General features: G+C 34.0%; 7 protein-coding genes across 7 annotated transcripts; 5 read left to right on the top strand and 2 right to left on the bottom strand.

The window, feature by feature from the left end:
• Positions 1 to 1,628: 1,628 nt before the first annotated feature.
• On the top strand, positions 1,629 to 3,486 carry PHYBLDRAFT_165820 (hypothetical protein; the record flags this gene model as incomplete). The annotated part of the gene is made up of 7 exons (XM_018435313.1): positions 1,629 to 1,650; position 1,791; positions 2,057 to 2,158; positions 2,825 to 2,826; positions 2,926 to 3,103; positions 3,430 to 3,432; positions 3,468 to 3,486. The coding sequence occupies 7 exons, from the start codon at positions 1,629 to 1,631 to the stop codon at positions 3,484 to 3,486; spliced, it is 327 nt and encodes a 108-aa protein (XP_018293880.1).
• A 1,098-nt stretch (positions 3,487 to 4,584) lies between these two features.
• Positions 4,585 to 5,604, top strand: PHYBLDRAFT_109875 (protein kinase A catalytic subunit; the record flags this gene model as incomplete). The annotated part of the gene is made up of 2 exons (XM_018428140.1): positions 4,585 to 5,092; positions 5,159 to 5,604. Coding segments are annotated over 2 exons (954 nt in total), but the record flags the coding sequence as incomplete, so codon positions are not given.
• A 4,320-nt stretch (positions 5,605 to 9,924) lies between these two features.
• Positions 9,925 to 12,278, top strand: PHYBLDRAFT_123243 (hypothetical protein). The gene is made up of 3 exons (XM_018428915.1): positions 9,925 to 10,316; positions 10,499 to 11,076; positions 11,170 to 12,278. The coding sequence occupies exons 1-3, from the start codon at positions 10,108 to 10,110 to the stop codon at positions 11,883 to 11,885; spliced, it is 1,503 nt and encodes a 500-aa protein (XP_018293878.1). The 5' UTR covers positions 9,925 to 10,107; the 3' UTR covers positions 11,886 to 12,278.
• A 3,522-nt stretch (positions 12,279 to 15,800) lies between these two features.
• PHYBLDRAFT_165817 (hypothetical protein) lies at positions 15,801 to 17,051 on the top strand (the record flags this gene model as incomplete). Its single annotated transcript, XM_018435312.1, has 1 exon — positions 15,801 to 17,051. The coding sequence occupies one exon, from the start codon at positions 15,801 to 15,803 to the stop codon at positions 17,049 to 17,051; it is 1,251 nt and encodes a 416-aa protein (XP_018293877.1).
• A 482-nt stretch (positions 17,052 to 17,533) lies between these two features.
• PHYBLDRAFT_177153 (hypothetical protein) lies at positions 17,534 to 19,532 on the bottom strand (the record flags this gene model as incomplete). Its single annotated transcript, XM_018437859.1, has 8 exons — positions 17,534 to 17,854; positions 17,957 to 17,999; positions 18,190 to 18,246; positions 18,310 to 18,413; positions 18,552 to 18,642; positions 18,775 to 18,970; positions 19,047 to 19,110; positions 19,451 to 19,532. The coding sequence occupies 8 exons, from the start codon at positions 19,530 to 19,532 to the stop codon at positions 17,796 to 17,798; spliced, it is 696 nt and encodes a 231-aa protein (XP_018293876.1). The 3' UTR covers positions 17,534 to 17,795.
• A 657-nt stretch (positions 19,533 to 20,189) lies between these two features.
• On the top strand, positions 20,190 to 21,448 carry PHYBLDRAFT_59367 (hypothetical protein; the record flags this gene model as incomplete). The annotated part of the gene is made up of 5 exons (XM_018440482.1): positions 20,190 to 20,338; positions 20,886 to 20,910; positions 20,972 to 21,098; positions 21,130 to 21,202; positions 21,373 to 21,448. The coding sequence occupies 5 exons, from the start codon at positions 20,190 to 20,192 to the stop codon at positions 21,446 to 21,448; spliced, it is 450 nt and encodes a 149-aa protein (XP_018293875.1).
• PHYBLDRAFT_186038 (hypothetical protein) lies at positions 21,447 to 22,214 on the bottom strand. Its single transcript, XM_018439184.1, has 4 exons — positions 22,200 to 22,214; positions 21,951 to 22,118; positions 21,644 to 21,891; positions 21,447 to 21,540 (listed from the first exon to the last, which is right to left on the bottom strand). Exons 2-4 carry the CDS (start codon positions 22,115 to 22,117, stop codon positions 21,524 to 21,526), a joined length of 432 nt encoding a protein of 143 aa, XP_018293874.1. The 5' UTR covers position 22,118; positions 22,200 to 22,214; the 3' UTR covers positions 21,447 to 21,523.
• Positions 22,215 to 22,304: the final 90 nt, after the last annotated feature.

The raw sequence follows: 22,304 nt of genomic DNA, 5'->3' as shown, positions 1-22,304 counted from the left end.
CATCAGAATCTTTTGCTGCATCAAGTCTAACTATTTTGGCATTTAAGGCTTCTTCCTCCTTGTGATTTATTATTATTATTATTATTTGTCTTTTGATGCAACATCATGGATAGTGTGTTCCCAGCACGGCTTACTCTCTCCCTTTTTGTACACCAAAACTTCAGGGGGCGAAAATGTCTAGCTCTTTGTAGACAGTGGTGGTGTTACTGCAAAGACGGATTTTTGATTCTCCGGATTCTCGGATCGTTGCAGATCCGACACATGTCCACGAGATTAGCGAACAATTCCGGCAGCTTATAGCTAAGATACGCACACAACCAACAAACCAAAAGACGCCTCTTTATTCTTTGGTTCAAAAGTACTTCCCTCTCATGGAATTTTTTTTTGGTTATGCTCTTCTTCTTTGCTTTGATTTAGCTGAAATAATGACAGCGAATTAGTTTATCAATCTTTGCAAGTATTTTTTTTAAAAGAAAGAAAGTATATTGAGGTTTCAAATTATTCTTACAAAATATGGTCCGTGAGTCGATCGTTAGCTTCATGAACGTACGCATGTCCGTATGTATATGTATCTGTGCTCTTATGATACCTTATTTCACACTTAACTATAATTCTTTGATTGGACTGGACTGGATTTGATAACAGTGTGTAGAGGTAGTATGCACAGATTTTTGACAGCTTCCATCTCTTTATCTCTGCCCGGATTCTTTAGTCACTTCTTGGCTTGTGAACAAGTTGATCAACATTCAAAAAGTCTACATACATATTAGAAATAACTACTTTTACATTACATTATACTTTAATTTCTGCTGTCAACAAACTATCCAGGTTATATACTACAAAGAAGAAGAGCTATGAAGAGTATCGACCATTCTATCGTTCTTCTTTCTTTTCTTATTTATTTACATAATCTTTTAGAAATACAATATAGTTAGATATAGATTTCAAATACAAAGAAAATCCAGTGTACTTGATGACCAGACAAGCAAACAAGTAGTATTACTATTAGAGTATTTCTGCATATCTTAAAACAGAATCCTAATTTGGTATGAATAATTTTTGGGTTTTGGTTATCAGGAGATATATTAGATTATATCAATAGTAATAACGATAATAATAATAATAAAAAAAAAAAAAAAAAAAGTAGTAACATTATTTATAACAGTAGCACAACATGGCACAAAAGTACAAGCATGTACAGGTAAGTAAAATCACAGCCAATACTTTTTCTGCTTTAAAAAAAATACTCCTTTGTGACTGTCCAACCCCACTTCTTGTCGGGATTGCTTTTGGTTCAATTGTCGGCACCGGAAACACATCGATAACACCTTCTAATTAGCTCAGGGACCTTTTGTAATTTAAATAAATATATATTTATATATATACTAGTTTGTATAATATTCATTAAATAAGAAATTCCCGAGTGATAAGCATCCCGACTGATATTTTGAAAGGACTAGCAAATAAAGAAAGTCATGGCAACAGTAACAGTAATAATGAATATGATGATGACTTGGTTTTATTATAAGTGTATATAATATATATATAATATATATATATTTATGCCCTTCTTTTAAAACAAGAGAGAAAGGTCTTTTGTAGTGTGAAATATAGTTGTGACGTACAAGATGATCCTGTTGATCGATACATGTAAAACCTGACCTTTTTTTTTATCTTATTTTTTATAAAATATGTATCATTCTCTATCTATCTATCTATCTATCTATCTATCTATCTCTCAGTAAATGTGTGTATATGATTTTTGGCCCTGAATTCATATTATTAATTAGTGTGAGTTGATGAGTGAATTAATGTGTTTTAGCATTTAGCATTTAGCATTTGGTGCTTGGTGCTTGGTGCTTGGTGCTTGGTGCTTGGTGCTTGGTATTTAGTGTTTAAATGTTTAGCGTTTAATATGTGTCGTTATGTGTATATATTGTATTGTATATGATCTCTATCTTTTTATAAAGTAAAAAGAAAAAATTATATACATGAAATAGCAGCTGGTTTTTATTTTATTTTATTTTTTATTTCTGCTTTGTGTTGTTTGTTGAAGCTCCATCAAGATAAAACCAAGACTAAAACGGATGATGTTGGCTTATTACCCAGCTCAGACACAGCGTCATATCACGTGCTATAAATCCTGGGGGTTGAGCGTGTAAAGAGGGATTGTACGTTTCTATGGCTACACAAGACAGAGAATAGATTAGAGAGGTAGAAATAAACAAGCGAGATATATAAAAGGCCAAATTAATAAACAGGTCTTTCTGGTCATGTGTAGAACTCTCTATGAAAGATATTGATATATTTTGATAAAGATTTTCAAGACATGTGTGATAATTTATTTTTTTGGTATTTTGGTATTTTGCTGCTGTTTTGAAATCGATGGATAAAAGCTATCTCCATATCAATATCTATTTCTGTCTCTCTGCCACTCTGCAGCTTCCTTTTCCCTATATTTTGTTTGTTGTTTGCTATCAAATCAGATCCTAATCGACAAGGCTGAAAATACACACTTGCACAATCGGGAAGTTTATTGCCTCCCTCATGTCCTCCCTATCCTTAATTTAATTCATTCATTCATACTTTAAAATACTTGTCATATAAACCATGGTGATAAAATTTGATATTTGATCTTTTGCCTTTTTATTAATAATGAAAACGTATAATCTACAATAGCTCCAATGTCCATTATATATACATATTTTCTGTTTTACAGAAATCATTTCTAAGTTCTAGTTATCGATCTCTTGAGGTCATTACAAAAGAAAGAAAGGGCAAACTACACACACACATATATATATATATATATACGTTGATATAGACGTAAATATTCAAGTCAACATGTGCTTGAGCTTGAGTTTGTGTCTGTGCTAGTATAGTGCTAGTGTTAGTGTATAAACATTTTATATTTATACCTCATAGTCATTTATTCAGTCAGTCAGTCAGTCAGTCAGTGCGTGTATTATTATAATAATAATTATATTTATTTTCTTTATCACCAACTATTGCCAATTGCCGATTGCCTATTGCCTACTGCTATAGCCATTAGTATTATCGATTCTGCTCATCGGTCTTGGAACATTCGGAGGCACAGCGTCAGGTTAGTTTTATTGAGCCGTACGTAATTTAGCCTTATCTTGTCACATCTGTCCAAAGAAGTCCTTTCGGAGATTATAACCCAGGCAAAATAACACCAGGACCACCACGATTGTTTTAAATTATATAAATTACATTACATATTTTATTTATTTATATTTGCAAGACAGCGCAAAGAAGTATATATATATATATATATAAATTAATTAATTGATTCATTTTTTAAATAATATCTAAAATATTCAAAGAATAAATATTTATTTATATTATACTATATCTTATTTTAAATAATAATAATATTAATAATAATAATAATATTAATAATAAAAGCTTGTATGTTTTTAGCATTTTTCTTATTATTATTTTAGTGGCCTTGCTAATGATTAATAACAAAAAATATATATATAAAACACAATATAATATAATATAAATAAAAAAAAAACTTCTTTTTGGGTTTCAAAAATATAAATTCAATCACAATTTCATTTTCAAAAATATTTAAATCTTTAAACCTCTTTCTTTTAAAAAGAATCATAAACTCATCTTTCAATATATTCACTTCTTCTTCTTCTTTTATATAATTATTTAAGAAGCAAAATTTAAAGTTTAACATACCATCAATACAACCAAGCCAAACCACATCAAACCACATCAAACCAAACCAACGACCAAACGATCAACACTTAATTTCAACATGGATATGATTAGCAAAGGTGTCGAATTGCTAAGACTCGGTTCATTCTCAAAGAGTAGCCGCCGTGACCGCAGAAAATCAACCGAAAGAGGAGGAGCAGTATCTACCCCAGATTCATCCAAACCACCAAGTATCTGTAGTAGCTACAGTGCAGAATCACGCTCTTCATCACAAGGTAATTACATACATATAAATGCATTGATTAAAGAGAGATATTTATCCATATTTGTATAAATACATTTTTAGGCACAGAATCTGGTACACATCTTCGTACTCCAAGCAACGGCTCTGCTTTTGCGGCCTCATTTTCGATAACTCCCATAGAAGACTCACAATTAAACAAGTACAAAAAAGGTAATAATCAGTTGGTTTAATTAAATAATTGAATATCTTTATTAACAAATCCTATCTCTTAAAAAGACAAAAAAATCATAGATACTCCACCATCACCGGCAGAGTCGGATCATGAACGCCTATCCCCACCACCACCAAATCGATTCAACACCTTTAACCCTCCTCCATCTCCAACCCATGCCTCTCCTCTTTCCCCACTTCCTCGTCCTATCCAAGAAAAGTCAGAATCTTACTTTGACCAACCCACAACCGCCCACGACAACCATAATAAATCCATTGACCATTCTCAACATATTAACAATAATAGCATTCATCATAGCCATCATCTTAACCATCATCCTGTACCATCCAAACACACCCATGCCATCTTCACTCCAAGCAGCAATAACAACAACAGCAACAATACTGGCGGTGGCCGCCGCCGTCGCAAACACCGCAAACTGCAATTGAATGATTTCATACTCAAAGAAACACTGGGCACTGGTTCGTTTGGCCGAGTTCACCTGGCGCAGAGTAAAATCAACGGCAAGCATTATGCTGTCAAGGCACTGAATAAGCATGACGTTGTGCGTCTCAAACAGGTTGAGCACATCAACAACGAGCCAACCATCCTCCGCGACGTTGCCCACCCATTCCTCGTCACTCTCTGGGATACCTTCCAGGACGATTCCCATCTGTTCATGGTGATGGACTATGTACCCGGAGGAGAACTGTTCCGCATCCTGCGCAAGCAAAAGAAGTTCAGCGAGAGTGCGGCCCGTTTCTATGCCGCCGAGGTCATTTTGGCACTCGAATACCTCCACGAGCGAGACATCATCTACCGCGATCTCAAGCCAGAGAACATCTTGCTTGATGCCAAGGGACATGTCAAGCTCACCGACTTTGGGTTTGCCAAACGAGTACCCGATATTACCTGGACAGTATGCGGAACACCAGACTACCTTGGTAAGGCTTCCTTATAAATTAAATATAAAAATATCAAAAGGTATTAATTTTTGTTTTCTATTTCAGCCCCAGAAATCATTCGTTCAAAGGGCTATAGCAAGGCTGTTGACTGGTGGAGTTTGGGCGTGCTGATTTATGAAATGTTGGTCGGAGAACCACCGTTCGTGGACAAGAATCCTGTTGGTCTGTACGAAAAGATCCTCGACTGCCGTATTCCATGGCCCAAGGACTTTAGCCCTGTGGCCAAGGATCTGCTGCTCGGTTTACTGACACCTGATCTGTCTCGTCGTTATGGCAACCTCAAGAACGGCAGTGCAGATATCAAGATGCACCCTTGGTTTGCTGATGTCGATTGGGAGCTCGTTGCCCGCCGCCAAGCAAAGCCACCATTTGTGCCCGACATTGAAGGTGATGGAGACTCCAACTGCTTTGCCCAATACAAAGAACCAAATGTTTCATACGGTCGTCAACTCAATGATGATCCCCACCGAGCCAAATTCCCAGCCTTTTAAAGCCGCCACCTCTACCAACTACCAACCACCAACCACCGCCACACTCGCCACACCACCAAAAGAAAAAAAATCTAAAACAATAACATACATGTTATGTAATTCTTATATAATTATCTTCTCCGTATCTTCCTCTTCCTCTTCCTATTTCTTTTTTTTTGTTTTGTTTTTTGTTTCATCCTCTTTGTAAATACGCCTTTCGTTATCTCTTCTATTTTTTTGCTCTTTTTCTTTTCGTTATTCTGTATGTACTGTACATAGAAAAAAATATATATATAATGCTATTACTATTAATCATTACTATAACTATAACTATTACTTCTACTATTACTATTATTTATATATATATATATATTATATATAAAAACATTTAATTAAAATTCTTCATTTTTTTTTTATAAAATAAATAAATAAATAAATAAATAAATAAAAATAAAAATTAAAATTAAAATTAAAATTATTAAAGACTATTAAGGATTATCAAGAAGTGTTAATAATTATTAAAGAAAATTATTATTATTAAAACTAGTTTCACTCCCCCCTCAATATCCCTCCCCCATTTTTATTTTTTATTTTTCTCCCTTCCTATTCCCATTCCCATTCCTTTTTCTCTTTCCTTTTTCCCTTTCCCTTTCTTTTGCCTCACCACCTTTCCACCACAACACCAATAATAATAATAATAATAATAATAATAATAATAAAAATAATAAATTAAAAAAAATTAAATATTGAAACAATATTTAACCAAATATAATAAAATCATATAAAGTGAAATTGAAAGTGAAAGAAAGATAGAAAAAAAAAGAATGAATGAAAGGGTAAAAGGGTAAAATGGTAAAATGGTAAAAAAAAAAAATGGTTACGTTTTTTAATTTGCATTTTGGATTAAGGGAAGAGAAAGAAGAGGAAGAAGAAGAGAATAATAGAAAATAGAAAAAAAAAATTAGAAAAAATAATTGGAATATTTGAGGGAGAAAATGGGGAACTCAAGAAAAGAAATTTTTCCAGCCCACGTTTTCTGTTTCAAAGCATATAATTTTTTTTTAAGTATTCCATGGAGTTCGCGGGATAGGTTTACATAAGCTATTTAGTCCATTTTACTCCTTCATTTAGGAGAATTATTTACAACACTATCATCATCATCTTCTTCTTCAACACCAGTCAATATTGCCCCCATCTCAAAAGGCGCTTATTTTTATATATATTGAATTTTGGCTGTAAAATATATATATATAAGAAAGAGAATAAAACAAAAAAAGTGCTAAGGACAGTCAGGGAAAATCAAATGAAAATCAAATAAAATTTTACTCCATTTCAAAAAAAAATAATTTATTTTTGGTTGTTCTTTAAATGTACTGCAAGGTACAGCGGCTATTGGACATATCACTAAGTTATATATAAATATTCTATTTGTCCCTTCTATAACAATTTTTTTGCACTTGTCTATATATATATATATATATATATATATATATGTAAAGTTGTATAGTCTGTGTATTGTGTATTGTGTACTGTGAGTCTATGGCGTGTATTTTGTACAGATTTACCTTTTAACCCCATTAGGTGAGTGATTAAAAGGAATAATAAAAAGAAAGAAAAGAAAAGAAAAGAACCAGGTAGTAGAGATAGAATATAATTGGGTTGTTCAAATATCATTCGTTTCTTGTCCATAATCTATCTAACTATCTTTTATTGAATTCAATTCAGTTTTATATCAACTTTTCTACTATACCTGTCTATGCTAAACTTGTCATTTTTTTATTTGTTAAACATAACACCAATCAAATCTTTTATTTTTTATATCTAATAGTCATTTATACAATATTAAGAGAGAAACGATATAGAGAGATTCATTACACAGACTATTTTTCTGTGTCTGTCTTTTGGCTGTCTTTAACTGTCTTTAACTGCCTGTATCTTTATCCCAGTCACAGGCTCAGGTACAATAATATCATCATAATAGCAGGGTCCTTTATTATTATAATATTATTAAGAAAATAAAAAAAAATTGAGTGCTTTCAAAGATGGGGTGACCCTGGTGTCAAATAATAATAATAACAATATTTGTTTTTTTTTTGGGCGGGATTGCCCGTTAACTATAAATCAAAAAATGAACTCAGAAAGAGGCTGGAAAAGCTGGGGAAACCAAATTGGTAAAAAAATCGGGTTTTTTATTTTTTAATTTTTTGGTTTTTTTAATTTCCAGCCTCAAACCAACCAACACGCTATTAAATAAATCTATACTGCGCTATTAAAAATTTGTCTTGGCCAGAAAAATTAGGATCCCAATCCCAATAATATTATTTTTTTTTGGTGTGGGTGTATGAGTGTATCTCTGTACTTCTTCCAATCGCTCTAAAGTTCCCTTTTTATTCCCTGACTTCAATCGGTGGAGAATACGGGCCGAAAAGCAAATTTATTTGGTATCTTTTATAATTTCTTTTTTTCCATTTATTCTTTATGTTTTACCAGGGAGGGGGAATCACCAGTTCTATGCTTTCATTGATTATTATTCTGTAACTCATTACCATTCATTATCATCCTTTTACTTCTATTACCCGTTATACCGCGATTTAATAGTAAAAACCAGAATATGTATATGAATTGACAAGTTAAGGTAACAGAACTTTGACAGATTTGTTCTTCTTTGGTACTTCTTATTCTTACGTTATCTTGCTCTTACATAATACCAAGATAAAACAAACCAAATAAAAATAAAAATAAAAGCAAGTAGTTTTATTGGTGATGATAATATGTTGGTTTTTTTTTGTTGGTTTTGTAAGCTCCACGAGCATCTATTTAGCCTATTGGCCCACATTTTTCATAATCTATAATTATATATGTTTATAATACAAATGTAAAGACAAAAAGAGAGAGAGAGGTGGGGGGGGAGATGATCGGGAATATCACCTATGGAAACACAGAGAAATGGAGAAGGAAAGAAGGAAAGTAAGAAGAAATGGAGGAGTATATAGAATGACATTGAGTCCTTTTAAGTTTTGGGTATATACATATAAAGAACATTTTCTTTTGAACAAAGGAAAATAAGCATTCCACTTTACTTGAATACCAGCTAAATTATTTATAAGCATATAATGCTAATAGTTTCTGGGAAAAACTAGGTATCTGATCCATTTCTAATAAACAATTGTATGGTACTGTACCTACATCATATCAACGAATATATATTGTTTTTTATGTGGCCCTTGTAAATAATAACTATAGTTGTTGGATCTCTTACCTTTAATTATTTTATTTTTATTTTTATTATTTTTTTATAATACCTGTCCCGCATTTACTCCATTATTCCCGCTCCATACTTTTTGTTACACATACCCCTCATAAACATACCACTCCGCAAAATACCAGATCATACATCTTTGTGCTACCATTCTGGGAGTGATGTGTTCTGATGGGAAGTTGAAGAATAAATTTCTTTTTTTTTTTTAAAAAAAAAAATTCGGAAACCCAATGAACGAATGATTGAATTACTGAATGAAAAATATTGAGGATACAAACCCGTCAATTTCAAGAGAACCCTTAATTTTTTTTTATTAGCACAAGATGATGTAGTTGAAGCCAATTCAATAAATATTTTATTGTTGCTGTTACATGATGCATATAAAAATAAATATAATTCAATTCAATTCATAAAGATGTGTGTGTGTAGAGATAGAGAGATCGAGATCAAGATATTACATTATATTATATTATATTATATTATATTACCAGGTATAGTGTAATATACTCGGTGAATTAACTCTAATATCACTATCACTATAGATATTGTTGTTTCTATGGAAACATGTAGGCATGGGGATATGTAGATATGTAAGTCTTGTATCCATGGATACAAAATGTACCATACTTTTTTTTAAAATTAAAAAAATTAATAAAAAAAATCACAACACTTTACACAAAATCATAATATAATATTATTGCCATGGTATTATATTTTGGGGGAGGCCAAGATGGAGGAGGAAGAAGTTGGTTGGTTGTATGGGGACCCTGATCATTCACCAAAATAAGAAAAAAATAAAAAAAAACAGGCTCGGAAAAGTAAAAAAAAGAAAAAATTAACCCAACCAGTAGTATCGTTGACCAGACAACCAATCAACCAATGATATTACATATAATCTAAGCATAAAAAGAAAAATAAAAAGAAACTCAGAACCAAAAGACCAAAAAAAAAAAAAAGACAAGAATCGGAACTTTGAATTGTCAGATTTATTTTTGATATTTTTTTTTGATATTTGTTTATTTTATTTAAATAGCCCATACTTTTGTGCTTGAAAGAAAGGAAAAAAATTATAACATTTATATCAGAAACATATCTTCTTCCTCTTCTTACTTTTATTATTATTTAAATATTCCCCCTCTCATAATCCTTTTTTTTTATCCTTTTTTGTTTCCATAACAACAAACTTAAAAAAAAGTATATATTAATTATATAAAGTACCTTACCACAACAACACAACATCCAAAAAGAAAATAATAATATCAAACATGGATTCACGGACAAGTGGTGTTCGATTCTTTGTCTATTTCTGCGTCATGGTCGCAAGTCTTGGTGCACTCAACTCTGGTTTCAATACCAGTTCTCTTAACATTCCCGGAAATTCAGTCAGATACTGTCCTGGTGTCCCAGCTGGAGAAGTTACTTACTATGCCACATCTTCCCTTCCCCAGTGTCTTCCCATGGGTGACTGGATTTGGTAAGTCAATTATAACTTGTCAATAGCTTAATACGATCTATATATATATTATAACATTTTAGAAATTAAATTAAATGAAAAACATATATATATATATATATATATATATAATATGTCAATTTTATATATTTTATAATAATATAATATTCTAATTAACTAATTAAATATTATGTCATCTTTAGGGGTGTTGCTACTGGTATGTTCGCTGTCGGTGGTCTCGTAGGTGCTCTTCTTGCCAACCCTATGGCAAATCACTTTGGCCGTCGTGACGCTATGATCATCATCAACGTTGCTTTCTTCATCGGTGCCGTCTTGCTCTCGACCTCGACCTCTAGTGCCCAATTCGCAATCGGCCGTATCTTTGTCGGTATCGGATCAGGTTTCATGACCGTAGTCATTTCCATGTATATCGCCGAGTGCGCTCCTCCATCCGCCCGTGGTGCCCTCGGATCGTTCTTGCAGCTCTTCATGACCATCGGTATCCTCATCATCGAGTGTATCGGTCTCGGTCTTACATCTGCCATCGGATGGCGTGTCGTAGTCGTCATTACCGTTGCTCCCGCAATTGCCCAGATGGTCCTTTTGCCCTTCTGTGCCCGTTCCCCCCGCTGGCTCATTACCCAGAACCGCATTGACGAAGCTCGCGCGGAACTTCTGCGTCTGCGCAACGGTGACATCGAAGAAGAATTTGCCGACATCATGCTCGGTCTCTCTAAGGGTGGCGGTGCCGAAAAGAAGGCTGCTCCCACTAATGCTGCTGGTCCTACTGCCACTGATGCCTCTTCTCCCCATATTGAAGACGACGGTTTCAACCACAATGGCATCGACCGTGACTCTGCTATTGATCGTGAAGCTGCTGGTGCTGCCGAACCCTACGAAAGTGAAGTCAACCTGACCTTCCTGCAGGTCATGTCTATCCCTGTTTTGGCCTGGTTGACCTTCAAGATGATGATTGTCCACGCTAGCTCCCAGCTCACCGGTATCAATGCTATCATGTACTACTCCACCTCTATCTTCGAAGAATCCTTTGGCGACTCTGCCCGCTATGTTACCATCGGTGTCGGTGCTCTCAACATGGGCATGACTTTTATTGCCCTGGGTCTCATCGATCGTCTTGGTCGCAAAATGCTTCTCATGATCTCTGCTGCCGGCATGTGCATCTTTGCTGTCCTGATGACCATCGGTCTCCGTTTCGACATCTCTCCCCTTCAGGTTGTCTGCATCATGCTGTTCGTCGCCTCGTTCGCAGTCGGTCTGGGCATGATTCCGTTTGTCCTGACTGCCGAAGTCTATCCTACCTACGCTGTCGGTGCTGCATCCTCATCTGCCCTGGTCGTCAACTGGCTCTGCAACTTCATCATCGGTCTCATTTTCCCCACCCTCCAGAAGGCATGCGGTCCCTATGTCTTCTTGATCTTTGCCGGTCTCTCGTTCGCAGCCTTCTTCTTCATCATGTTCTTCATTCTTGAGACCAAGCGCAAGTCTATCGAAGAAGTCGGTCGTCATCTCGGATGGTACGGTATCAGCCCAGAAATCATCATGAAGAAGGCCGAGAAGTCCATCATCTAAACAACAATAGCAGCATTTTCATTATTTTCTAATTATTATTATTATTATTATCACCCATACTATTTCTCTCTTACTCTTATATTACAACCCTTACAACATTATATTCTCTCACTTCTTTAATTAGAAGAAGAAACCAAACAAAAAAAAACAACCACAATTTCCCTTTTTTTTTTTTACTACCAAATATCTCTTACTATCCTCTTTAACCCCGCAAACACTACTCATTGTACAGGATTCTTCATATTATTGGATCAACCACCCACCAAATGTCTTAATTATTATTATTACTATTATCCTTCATATTCCTATTTTTTTTATATATTTTATTATTAATAATAAATCAAATCAAATTGAATAAACGAATGAATGAATAAACTTCAAATATTTATATCTACTTATTGGTATATTGGTATACAATTTTTTTTTTTAAAAAAAGGTCTCTTTTGTATGAAAATAATAGTAATAATATCCTAATCATCTCATCATCAATAACAATTATATATTATTATAATGTATCTATTGATTTTCTTGTTTGAAATTACAAACAACACCAAGAAGAATGTCTGGATCTTAGTATTATCCAGTCAAAGAATCTTGAAGTTTGATTGTCATCCAAGGATGAGAAAATAAATTATCATTATTCTTTCTATATATATATATAAAGATACATAGTATTCAGTGTTGTAGAGCCCACAGACTACACAGACTACACACACGTATTATATGCTACCATTACAACTTACAATTCACAAATGTCAATCTATAATTCCTTACCAAAGCACTGACTTCATTTTCATTTTTTTTAAAGATAATAGTAATAATAATAATAACAATCTAGAATTCTTCTATAAACCAATCCAAGTCTACCATTAAAAATATATATAGATGTGTACACACTTCACACACTAATCAAATTACACAGACTAATCAAATTACACAAGTGTATCTTTATATTACCGATCTACAAAGAATAAGAAGAAGAAGATGATGATGAAATTTCGTATCGAACAAATCAAATCTCTATATGAATACGTTGGGTGGAATTGAACAAGAAGTCTATTGTACTGTATCGTTCTATATACAAACAAGTATCTTGATTTCTTTTGGTTTGGGGTTTCATGTTTAATCTACAGCAGTTTACAAAATATCCTTTGAACAAATATAGATTTGCATACATGTACATCATACATGCATACATAAAATACACACCAAGTCTACAACAGGAATAATTATATATATTATATATTTATATATTTAAAATAAATGGTGATTGTGATAATAGATAAATATGGCTAACTCAACAAAGATCATATAAATCAATTCTTATTGGTGTGGCAATTTGTGTAGTGCAAGTGTGTAAAGTGTTTATCCACGGAAGGTGTAAGTTGCCGTGGATCCTCAGCATTTTGATTTTTCGGATTGACACACCATCTTTTTCACAACTTTTAAGTTTGGGTTTTATTTTTATATAGACATAGATATATCTGTATGTCAATAAGATTTCTTAATATGTTTCATCCCACATGCTTGGACCTTTTTATTATTATTATTATTATTATTCTTATTCTTGCTTTCTTAATCCTATAAATCATTTTCTGGACACACTTGTTTATATATATGTATATATAGAAAAAAAGATGACGATAAGCATAACAATACGAAGAAGAAGAAGACGGAGAAGACGGAGAAGGGTCTTATTTTTCTTTGTTTTGTCTCAAAAATCAATATAATACATTGATATGTTGCTATGCTGATATGTTGCTATGCTGATAGGTTGCTATGCTGATATATTGATAGTTTTGTATACAGTCACACATACATCTTACATATCTATTTGTCCTCGGTCCAAAATAGATAGTTTGTAGATGATATAAAAGCAAAGCCTGTGCACTACATAAAATAAAACAATAATAAAAACCTCCTATTCATCTTCTTTATTATTGTCATCATCTTAATTTGTTTGCTTCGGCTAAAACAAATATTCAATTTTTTTTTCTTTTTCATTAGGCTATATTGGATTGACTTTTAACCAAAATAATAACAGTAACAACAACAACAACGACAACGACAATGACAATGATAACTGTAAAAAAAATTACCATAAATGTAAGAATGGTGTATTGTCACAAATACCGAGATAAAAAAAATAGAAAATATACTATATATGTACATATTTCGTTTGAATGCCCTTTATTATTATTTTTTGAAACATTTAATTTAATTTTCTTTTAAAATACTCTACTATCCTTTTCTTGGTATTTATTTTTGGAGCAAGAAGAAGAAGAAGGGGTAGTGGTGGTGATGAGAGTTTTTTTTTTTTTGGGTTTCATTGCCAAGCCCTTGACCTTGATGCAGGTTGACCTATAAGGTTGTTACATATGTATATGTGTATATAGTCTTTATTGAAATATTTGAAGATATACTCTCACACATAATATCCATTTGGTTCCTTTAAATGTTTCTTTATTTTATTTTATTTAGTATCGAGATAAGTGTCAAGATTGAATGAATCATATTTGTGTAGTTTTCTTTTGAAGTCAACCAAACCAAACTTACTGACTTGCCTACCTTTCTTTAATAATAATATTATGATTATCAGTAGTAAATCCTTTCAATAAAATCAAATGGTTTATCATTATTATCGTCATAGTCACAAGATACAAGATACAAGATTATGGCTTGAATACTAGAAAGTATTAAATGTTTAATAGAGTGTATATATATATATATATATGAAAGTAGTGTGTGGGGTGTATGCTTTACATGACTCCTGTCTATATACACGTACAAAAATGATCGTCCCCCTTTACAAAAGCCAAGGAACAATAAGAGAAATGACACGCCCCATGGTCATTCATCAGCAACTATCACACTAACGTTGTATTGAATCCGTCAATATTCGCTGTATTCAATTTCCTCTTTTGGAAGCAACTGATTTGTAGACCGGATTTCATACCCAAAAAAATAAAATAATAATCCTACTTTGTCATGTCCTTGCTGTCTTGAGCTTAAGCTTGAGCTTGTCCGACTCTTACTCATCATACTCCTCCTGATCATTTTTTTTTAAAAATAATAATAATAATCTATTGAATATAAAAGTAGTGATTTTTTGTGTTATTTAGTGTATATATATAATATAGATATAGATAGATAGTTAATAAGATAATGCATGTAAGGGTGTAGAGAATACTAGTAAAATAAATAGATAAAGGAAGAAAGGAAGAAAAGAAGTGTTGTGGGACCATTGCTTCCTTGGCAGGAGCTGGATCAATGTCATTGGAGTAAAATAAGGAACGCCAAGACTTCCCCTAAAATATGCCAAGACCTGAACGTAATCCCTGCTGTCGATCTGTTGTAGAATAATAATTACATTATCATTTTCAACTTCAGATTCAGTTCAACACCCCATGTGGGTAACCAAACTAAACCAATTCATTCATCAAAATTTTACTTTTTATTTTTTTCCCATTCATTTAATTCACCAAATTCACCATATTCACCAAATTCTATTCTTATAATTCTTATTTGTTATTTGTTATAATAGTTACGGCTATTATTTTTTTCTAACATTGAAGAGCTGGCTGCTTGTCATGCCATTTATCGTATACTGTCTAATCTCATCAATTTTTATATATATATTTTTTTTAGAGTCTGCCAAGCTGCCAAGAGTCAATAAAAAAAAATAAAAAAATAAATAAATATATATATATATATATATATATATATAAATAATAAATAGATAATAGGTACTAAATACTAATATCAATACTCATAAAAAAATCCCTCATATTTTATATTTCTTTATTTCTTTCTTTATTTATTTATTCATCTTCTTTCTCTCTCTCTCTCTCTTACTTCTTTACTTCTTTAAATCATTCTATATATTTTATATAACTGTATTAAAAAGCAACAATAATGCATCCTCTGCCTCTCAACACATCTTTCCAGTCCTGCTTACCTTCACCTCCAACATCACCAGACGGTCGAAACTCCTCGAGCACACTCACACTTTCAATCTCCACAAAAAGAAGTCATTCTTCATTGGATACCACAACTAACAACGACAGAGATTATAAAGACATACGAACATCATCTTCAGTCGAACCAAAGACTAAACACCCTAGATTCGGCCTGTCTCTTCTAGAATCCTATTTGGAACACGGTGGATCACCAAACGTTCGTGGTACACAACACGCTCTTAGCATGCTCTGCTGGGCATGTCACAGTCGGTCAGTCGTCGCTCTCCGCGTCCTTTTGGACCACAAAGAATTGGACCCCGGATTTGCCCATGGAACTGCAGACCGTGCTACTGCGCTCCACATTGCTGCCAGCATCGGTTTCACACAGGGGGTCAAGCTTCTTTTGGAACACCCAAAGGTTATCCAGGACACCCTGGACATAAATGGCCAGACTGCGCTTCACAAAGCCGTCATCTCAAACCACCCAACCATCCTCAAACTACTCCTGGACAACGGTTCGCGTCTCGACCTCAAAGACAACAATGGCCGTCTACCACTCCACCTCGCTGTCCTGCACCGCAGTATTGCCTGTCTCTCACTCCTATTAAACTACCAGTACCGCACCGTCAACAACCCAACCAACCTCGATACTCTCTGGACAACCACTTCACCAACAACAAGATCTAACTTGCTTAACAGTCGGACAGTCGTACAAGAAGCCATCGTCACAAACCAGCCCACTCTTTTGCTACGGATCTTCCAAGACAAAGCTTGGCGCGCAGGATCCCCAATCAAGCAACACTTGGTTATGGAAGCCGTGATGTGGAACCGGATATCTTGCCTTGATGTCCTTATCACGGTCGGTGGCTGTGACATCAATTGCGCACCATCTTCAACATTATTATCACCGACGGCACACAGTGATTCGCTAGATACCCCACTTTACCGAGCTGTGCAACAACGCAAATTGGATATCGTCCAGAGACTGCGCCAGGCTGGTGCAGATCCTTGCGACCAATTCGGTCACAATCAGAGTTTTATCTATGCCGCAATCCATGGTTTTGTCGACATGGCTGCCCTGCTCATCACCCCTCGTACCTCAAGAGACTCAATTTCCCAAGCCCTATTGATGTCAGAGTCTGCAGGCTGCAGAGCACGGTTACAATCTATTATCGATGGTTCTGGCTGTCAAAAAAACCCCAACTAAACAAGAAAGGTTCTCTTCACCCCCCCCTTTGTTTATCCTACACTACATTAAACTAACCCTACACATTCACTCACATTCACACCCTCTTTCAAAACTATTCTAAATTCATTTAATATTTCCTTTGTATACCATCTTTCTTTCTTTTGTTCTTTTCTCTTGTTAAATCCTGTGGTATTTTGCCTTTTTTTTTTAATTTATTTATTAATTTATTTTACGCTTGCTATTTTTCCTGCTCCTGGTCTTGCTCTTGCTCTTGTTCTTGCTCTTGCCTTTATTTTCTTGTGCTTACAAAAAAACCAAAGAAGAAAAAGAATCCTTGTCTTTCTTTCTTTTTTTTTTTACCCTGTAATCTTTATTTGCTCAAAAAAAATATTAAACAAACTAATACATAGACATAAATACATACACACTCGCATAAGACGCGAAAAGTATGACTTGTATATCTATAGTTATTGACAGTCTTCTTTTTTGTTTGTTTGTTTGTTCATAATTTGTATTTGTTCTTGTTCTTGTTGTTGGGGATTTTTTTGGTATCAATAAAAAGAAAGAAGTGTTAGGGGTGACTAAAGAAAGAAAGGAAGGATAAGTAGAAGAAGTAGAAGGAAAGGGCAAGGGAAAGATATGAATGTAATGAACCATATACTTGTACATATACATATAAAGTCTTGGAAAAAAATTGTCAGTTATCAGGCAGTATACTTTCAACCAAAAAGTCAAGTTGTATTTTCTTTTTCTTTTTTCCTTTTAGACGCCTTCTCCTCCTTCTTCTGGTCCTGATACTAATCCTCTGCAGGTCGAAAATGCTAATGATACCAAAAGAAATTACAAAAAGAACAAAAAAAATAAGCATTTATATCAGCAACTAGCTTTATAATAATAACAACAATTGTATATCATCCACTTACTAGGGAATCCACAAATAGAGGCAGCAATGAAATAGGCAATCAACTATTTATATCATACAATATAATATGTACATGCAAAAAACATTTCATTAGTTATTTAATATTTTGCATTTTGACAATACGCATTTATCTACCTATCTATCTATCTATCTATCTATCTATCTATTTATTTGCATATATGCATGTGTTTATATCTGCTTGAGTTCAAAACATAATAATATTGATCAACTTACGAAACAAGCCAAGGCAATCATAGCCATAAGCTTTGTATTCTTCCACCACATAGCACGCTAAACAAAACAAAGCATAATAGTATTATTAATCCTTTCTTTTTCTTATGCGCCTCCTTTTACCTTGAGGTGAGTGCTACGCTTCTTGAATGCAAATGCTTGCTGGTTCAAATTGTCTGTCTTGTCAACCAACAATTCAATTCTTTCGCCACGTTCCAATACACGCTCTAAAGGCCAATATTCGGACGTACACACACACAGAATACAGTTGTTGAGTTTCTTGGCAAAAGCACACAAACACACCCATTTCTCCTCATTTCTTCCCCAAAATGATCATAGCAATAATACCAAAAACAGAGCCTTACCAATATTGTGTACCATGACATCCTTGACTTGTTCAATTTCACCATGAACCTGCTTTAATCTATCTGAACTGGGGTTGGTAGAGAAATAGTCCTAAAGAAGTTGGTTGATGTATTGTAAATAAGGAGATAATATGTATAGTTATAGTTATTGTATGAGTGTACATATATATGTATATGATTATTGAAAGTAATTTTTGTCTTTTGGGAGGGGGTTTTTTTTTACCATTTGCTTGGCAATAACACGAGAGAATTCATTGAGTCCATAAGGAGGAGCCTGGAGTGCTCTTTCTCTTCCATAGGTAGTCAGAAATTTTTCTTTGAGATCCTGCAGGAATGCAAAGGGAATTCGACGACCAAACGAGTCATCGGCCATGCACATATATGTCACACCATCCTCACAGATGTAGTGAAAAAGATAACTAAAAAAATGAAGAAATAAAAGGCCTACTGTGAGTTTACAAGCAGACTTTGAATATACTTCTCAAGCATTCATACCGATCGTAGACATAGGTCAGCTTTGAGTTATTGGGAGGGATTTTCTCGAGAATAGCCTGGGTCACTTTATAATTAATATAAATATATTATATTATATATATATATATAGTGTACGTGTGTATATGTTTGTTTGTTTTAATATAAAGAAAGACAGAAAACGTTATTATTGTTATGATTATGATTATTGTTGTCAAAGAATGTACGTATATAGATAAAAAGAAGTAGATGAAAAGACACAACAATATAAGTGTATATATGTCTTTATCTTTTTGTCCTTTTCTTTTTTGGGGGTTTCATTCTCATTCTCATTCTCATTCTAATTCTCATTTTTGATTCATTTTCGATTCAATCTAATTTATTTATTTTTTCATTTTTTTAAGATATTTTATACTAGTAATTGTTACCAGTAGCAAAGTTTCCAGAGCTATTGGTGTGCTCCGCCAGGATAGTAGAGCCATGGGCAACGAGACCGTAGATGAGAGACATTTTGAAGAAGAAACAAACAAGGGAAAAAAAGCCGTAGTTGGAGTTGGAGTTGGAGTTGGAGCTGGAGTTTGTGCTGCAGGTTTGTACAGTATCGTAACTTGAAATTTAGACGATTTTCAAAAAAAAATTAGACAAATAAAAAACTAATTTTGGATGATTTATGATGTTTCTTTGGACGATTTCGCCCAGCCTAATTTAGACGAATGTGATTATTTTTTAGATGAGTGTGATATTATTTCAGATGCATTTTATAGGGACCTTGGACACATCATATAATGGTTTTCTCCAGCATACGGGCCAAATTATTTAAGAATGGAAAAAAGTGAATAATTGCAAATTTAGCTATTAAATTACTTTATGTAGTAGGTTTTATGATATAATTTTCACTTTGTTCTAAAAACGTAATTTGGCTCTGAACATTCGCCGGCCTCAAAAGGGCTTGCTAAATAAAATCCAAATGTCCCAAAGAAGATTTGCCGTTATTTTAGAGATACTTTCAACATCAGATGCAGTCTACTAAAGACCTTATTTCAATTCTTTCAATTCTTTCAATAATATAACCGCCTTTACGCATTATCTTATATCTGTAGAATTTATAAAATGTAACTTTTACAGGACAGTTTAGTAGTAACCTTTGCTTTTTACATTTTGGAAAAAATGGCTGCTTTCTGGGTTTATACTTCTATATTTGGATTGAAAAGCCAATCTACTTGGGATAATTTGGCTCGTATGCTGGAGAAGACCATAAATGTGTTTATGAGTTATCATTATGTTTATAATAATTTATTGATGTCTCCCATATTATGGTAATATCATCATATGAAATATAAGCACTATCATGCATGATAAACCTGTGTGTTAAATAATAAAGTAATCGGTAGACACCTTTGACTGGAATAGCAGAGGCCTTATATTATTTCCTTCAGACTTATTCTCAATTACAGCAGTAGTCAATACTCATTTACAACACTGGCCATCTGTTGCAATAGCCGAATACGAGATTCATCGTTTTCATTTGTTCGAGATTTTCTTGCATAGCCTACAATGTTGTATCTTTCCTTCTTGAGATTTTGAATAAACAACTGATAGTGAGGCAAGTAATCCAGTACTTTTTTTGCTATATCATCTGAAAATCAGATTAACACAGATAAATAATATCCAAAAAATTATTTTACCAATATACTGTAGCCTGTTTATATTAGAACCCAGTCATATCTGCGTGTTTGCGTGTGTGTGTAGTCATTCAATCAGTCAGCCAGTTGGTCTTGCTTAAACTAAACCACATTGAGCCGAATGTGTATATATTTTTATATATATATGAATATTATAATATAATAAATAAAAATGTTAAAGTCCTTTAAACTGCTCAACAATGGTAGTAAGCGTTGTCAATCAAATTATACATATATACATATATATATATATATATATTGAGGGAGAAAAGACAAATAGGAGTCGAATGGCAACATAAAACAAGTTATGCAAACACAAAAAAAACGTGCCGGACTAGCACAAGGCTGATCCCGAACCGATACCGGACATTTACAGTCCAGTACAACAATCATGGTAATAATCTAGTAATTGTGTAGGTTATTAGGGGGTGTAGAAGGAATGGAAGGAGTAAAAGGTAGTTTGGTGGGTAGAGCGCAAAGGAATTGGGTATCAAAAAGGTAAGAGATATTAACTAGGTTTAAAGGTGCCAATAAAGCTTTACACTCATCTTGTACGCACACAAGCATATAAACACGCCTTTCATATTCTTTCTTACGCTATCTACTCTGTGTTGCATGTCAAATTATGTCACATATGCATGCATAATTACACGATAAAAAAAATATAGCCACTTTCCAGCCCTCTTCCTTCTCTCAATTGCCAGTCTTTCAACATTATTCAAATATACATGTGATCATGATTGATTAATATAAAAGCAACACATCTTTATATTTTATTCGATTTTTTTTTGGTTTGTTCGTTAAGATTAAATAGACATTTTAACGGGTCTTGAAGTCTAGAAAATAGAATATCATCAACATTAGTATAATATACTTTACTTAACTCACAGTAGTAATAGTGATAGTAATCATCAACTCATAAAAATGAATATCACTTACAATCCAAGAGGACGTTCATGGCCTCGGATTCCTCTCCAAAGTCAGTGACGACAACGCAGGAGCAGCCAACAACCTTGCGGGCGTTACCCTCACGATCGATCTTGCAGAGACCAGCCCATTCACCGAGCTTCTTGGCATCAGAAACCTTGATGAGGTTGATGTTGTGCTCAGCACAGAGAGCCTCGACAAGCTTGAGGTACTCGGCCTCAGTGCAGGACTCGCAGAGAACAGCCAAATGGGCCTGACGTCTGATGATTGTTGTCATTGTTGTTAGTATTATTGTTATATATATATATATATATATTACCTGTCAAGGGCCTTGACGGACTCCTTCAAACCACGGACAAGACCATCGTGAACGAGAGCACGACGGAGGACATCCTGGAGGGCTTCCTCAACGGACATCTGTCCCTTGCTGACTTCAGCGGCAACTTCGACTTCCTGGGTGTCCATGATGACTTCTTCGGCAGACATACTAAAAACAATCATTGCGGATAAGTTTCCATCCATCCACTCTGCTTTAGTCTGCTGCTTTCAGATGCTATGATCGACATACTTTGCGATGTGTATAATGCAAAAAAGAGGAAGATCACAGCCTTGTCCCCCATGAGACTACCTCTTCTATTTGCCCAATCCTTTCCTCCCCCCTCTCCCCCCGCCT

This window comes from Phycomyces blakesleeanus (assembly GCF_001638985.1).
Source record: "Phycomyces blakesleeanus NRRL 1555(-) unplaced genomic scaffold PHYBLscaffold_6, whole genome shotgun sequence".
Lineage (NCBI taxonomy): Eukaryota > Fungi > Mucoromycota > Mucoromycetes > Mucorales > Phycomycetaceae > Phycomyces > Phycomyces blakesleeanus.
This window is presented reverse-complemented; position numbering and strand designations above follow the sequence as displayed.